General features: G+C 42.6%; 1 protein-coding gene across 1 annotated transcript; it reads right to left on the bottom strand.

The window, feature by feature from the left end:
- Positions 1–1272: 1272 nt before the first annotated feature.
- psmg1 (proteasome (prosome, macropain) assembly chaperone 1) lies at positions 1273–2998 on the bottom strand. The gene is made up of 7 exons (XM_057321409.1): positions 2767–2998; positions 2458–2546; positions 2211–2368; positions 2065–2127; positions 1787–1985; positions 1502–1632; positions 1273–1419 (listed from the first exon to the last, which is right to left on the bottom strand). Exons 1-7 carry the CDS (start codon positions 2886–2888, stop codon positions 1342–1344), a joined length of 840 nt encoding a protein of 279 aa, XP_057177392.1. The 5' UTR covers positions 2889–2998; the 3' UTR covers positions 1273–1341.
- Positions 2999–4009: the final 1011 nt, after the last annotated feature.

Genomic DNA, 4009 nt, shown 5'->3' with positions numbered 1-4009 from the left:
GGGGTAGGCTGAACTAAAGCACGTGCGCACCCATTGCCAACAAAACACAGACATCAGTTTCACTCACCGCATGCGGTTCATGTCCGGCATCTTTTAGCGCTGGGACGGCTCCATATATCAGTTTCAAACCATCTCCAAATCCAGCGTTATTTCCACCGCTTATATAACATTCATCACCCAAATGCAGTGAACAAACAAACATCTTAACTTCTCTCTCTCCTGCACACAAGTGAAAGTGACGTCTGCGCATACATGCTCCTTCTCCTGCTCTCCTTGCTGCCGCGTGCTTTTCCGGGAGAATTGTCCAATAAGGGACTAAGAAAAATTGTTACGAAACAGTTTTATGTTCGAAAAAAACTTTCCGAAACCTGTCCGATCGCTGGGGGAGTGTATCGAGCACAGAAATACTACGTCATACGCCCAACTCGTTTTTTGACAAGTTGACCACGTTAAGCATGAGAACATTGTAAAGAAGTCAGAATGCATGACACACCGTTGCAGCACCCCTTTAATGTTAAACACACACACACACACACACACACACACACACACACACACACACACACACACACAGATCTGCAGTGAGAACAAGCATGCTTTGCATGATGGGAGAATAAACACTGGTTTTCCCCTACCGAGTGCTCTTTATAGTGTCCAAACGTTTCATCAACTTTGAAACATTTTCTGTGTTGAGAAGAGCCGAGCCATGTCTTTTAAAAACCGACTGAAAGTGTCAGAGTTATGACACGAAACACTCACTCATCAATCAGACACAATATCAAACAGACTTCATAGTTACCCACAGTGCGTTTAGGGTGACAAACTTATGAAAAGCAGAAAAGAGTTCATGCTTGACTTGTGGTCTTCTCTTTGAAGCGAGTGAGTGTCTTCATCTGAAGCATCAGGCCTGTGGGAGGTGATCTGAGATCTCTGACACAGACGCTGTGAGATTCTCACTCGCCGTCATTGTGAAATATCTCACTGAATGTTCTGCGTTTCATTGATCATGGACAGATGAGATGAGAAAAGAACCCAAACCCTCCATCTGTCGGTGCAACATTTCAACAATCATAAAACACACGTCTGTATTTTTAAACATTGGAAAATATTTGAACCAAACCGAACTGTCAATACATAAACCCACTAACTCTTAAAACTATAACCAGTAAGAGCAGCTCCATCACGCCTCTGGACCTGTGACATCTGGTGTTTGGCTCCATCATGTGTCCAAACATAATAACGCATGCAGAAGAAAAACTCACCACTCAAACATAAAACAAGTCATGTTTAATATGTCTCTAAAGCACAAGAACTACAAAAAACACAGTTCTGTTTTAACATCTATGTGTATAAGTTACTCTGAACTTCACTGACTCGTGTGAACTTCTGCAGAATTTCTGAAGTCGGACACCGATTCATCTGAAATAAACAGAGAAACACATTTGAGTTGAGAGATGAAACAATGTTCAATGAAACACAGAGACATCAGCAACACACTCACCTTCACTGCTGCACTCAGACCTGTGAGAGCTGCTTTATATGTTTCCATAGTGACCGAGTCTGGGTGAGTGACATCACTGTAACACTGATACACAACAGCTGGAATCTGATGAACCTGACAGTGGCTGAGCACTGACCACACACACACACACACAGATTATTGTCACATGCGTTTGACGCTGCAGTGATGTGATGTGATGTGATGTGATGTGATGTGATGTGATGTGATGTGATGTGATGTGATGTGATGTGATGTGATGTGATGTGATGTGATGTGATGTGATACCTGCTGCAGACAGTCCTGTGATGATGTTGGGCTGCTCCAGCAGAGGACACGCGACAGCACCTGTGTACGTGGCCGTCTTCAGAGCACGCAGGAAGGGTGTGCTGTTTCCACTCAGGTAGTCTGATGCTTTATATTCGGCCAAGACGCAGTCAGAGAGCACAGTAACCGTCAGAGCTCTCTTCTGTACACAGCCCAACACCTGCACATCACATATCATCATTACACACCAACACATCTCTCTCTCTCTCTCTCTCTCTGAAGTGTTATTGATGTCTGACCTTCTCAGCCCACTGGAACAGCTGATCTTCAGCAACATAACACGTGCACACACACATCATGACCTGAGACACAACACATAATACAGCTTCTGTTAAACAGATTCTGTTAAGCGCATGTGGAGCGTAAGGTGTGGTGTGATGCTCACAGACGGGTTGTGCTCCTGCTGGTACAGAACACATGCCGGTTGTCCGGGGACTGGAGCCGAGTCAGTCCTGCTGGAGCTGTGACTGCGTTCATTCCAGAGAGAAACCCAACCCACTGCTGACCAACCTCCACAACTCAACACATACGCTGACGTGAACCCTAACACACACACACACACACATTCAGAGTGACGTTCATATGAGATCTACAGTGTGTGTGTGCGCGTGCGTGCGTGCGCTCAGTCTCACCGGTGGCGTTTAAACCCACAGCTATGATTAGATGAGAACACGACACCGATCTCGTGTCAGTCTGTGACATCCATTGCACACGAACTGACCTGACATACACAAAACAAACACAACAACACCCATTATAAACAAAACAAGACGCATTAAAATCACAATAACACGCACGGAATCAGACACACGTGCAGTCATGGTGAAACTGAAAGTCAATCTCTCTCTACTATTATAACATGAAAAAGGCCGTTTAAATGACAGTTGACTGTAACAAATCACACGTAATAAATGATGAAGAATATGTTCGTCATGTTTCACCTCTTCTCTTCTATTTCACGTCGGATTTGTTCATCTTCTTCGTTTTGCGTCAAATCATCGTCATCATCTTCTTCAACAGCTCTCGAGTAAACCGATAAAACTTCCCCGAAAAACGTCGCCATATTAAAGCATTTATAAGTGAATTAATATAGAAAATGAAACCCGCCCCGTAATGACAGACGAAGTTTTAGCAAAACCACCACCGGAAATAGCCAGTGTAGTTTTACGACAAAAGACTTTTATTTTGTTTTTGTTTCTTCACCGTTTTCATTGATAAGAGTCGCTCTGGTTTTTATGACGAGCAAAGTGCTGCTGCTGCTGCTGCTGCTGGTGATGATGATGATGATGATGACGACAGAATGTTTGAACAGAAACTGTCATTCTGAAAGCAAGAAAGAGATTGTGCAGGTGATTGTCAATAAATTGCATTCTCAAGATGTTCAAATATCCTCCTGATTTACAAACTAAATATGTATTAAATCCACTGTAATGGCCCAAAATAATATTAACATTATGACACTTGAATTCGTAAAATGGCTCAACACGATCTTTTAAAAACGGTTCTATTTGACCTTATCAATGTGTATTTTATCAAACAAGTTATCAAATGTGTCAATTCTGATCTGAGGTCAGCGGAAGTTTAAAACTTAAGTATGGGCTCCTGAATCAACAGCGCTACCATAAGACTGCTCTGTAAACACAGAGGTAAACTGGCGAACTGTGATTTTTTATTAAAATGAAAAGCACAAGAACGTTTACATTTATGAACCGATTTCAATGGGGTACTGGCTACAAAACTAACAGTACTTTGTACTGAGTACAAAAACGTGTAGTATGCATAAAGTCTGATCCGGTGTGTGCGTAGAGTCTGATCTGAGATCAGTGGGGTTACATCGGTACACTAGCGCTGCTGATGTCGGTGTGTGGGTAGAGTCTGATCTGAGATCAGTGGGGTTAGATCGGTACACTAGCGCTGCTGATGTTGGTGTGTGTGTAGAGCAGTGTTAATTTCGTTAACGAAAACTATGACGAAAAGTATTCGTTAACGACATGTTTTCACTGACGAAAACGAGACGATAACTAAATAAAAATGAATGCATTATAACGAAAACTGTAATAAAAATATACTGACATTTTCGTCAACTAATAAAAACGAGACGAAAATATTCTTGTCCCACCTGGCGGACATCAGTTTGCGCGCACGTGCTGCTTATCTCATATAAACGGCAGAGAGAAGTCTCTG

Source organism: Triplophysa rosa, linkage group LG22 (assembly GCF_024868665.1).
Source record: "Triplophysa rosa linkage group LG22, Trosa_1v2, whole genome shotgun sequence".
In the NCBI taxonomy this organism is placed as follows: domain Eukaryota; kingdom Metazoa; phylum Chordata; class Actinopteri; order Cypriniformes; family Nemacheilidae; genus Triplophysa; species Triplophysa rosa.
This window is presented reverse-complemented; position numbering and strand designations above follow the sequence as displayed.

Bases quoted from the DNA above. Each gene is read 5' to 3' on its own strand.
- psmg1 (XM_057321409.1), bottom strand. From the start codon at position 2,888: ATGGCGACGTTTTTCGGGGAAGTTTTATCGGTTTACTCGAGAGCTGTT. The intron at 2,128-2,210 runs GTGAGCATCACA...GTTGTGTCTCAG, and splicing joins AGCAGGAGCACAACCCGTCT to GTCATGATGTGTGTGTGCAC. The intron at 1,633-1,786 runs GTATCACATCAC...GTGTGTGGTCAG, and splicing joins CACAGGACTGTCTGCAGCAG to TGCTCAGCCACTGTCAGGTT.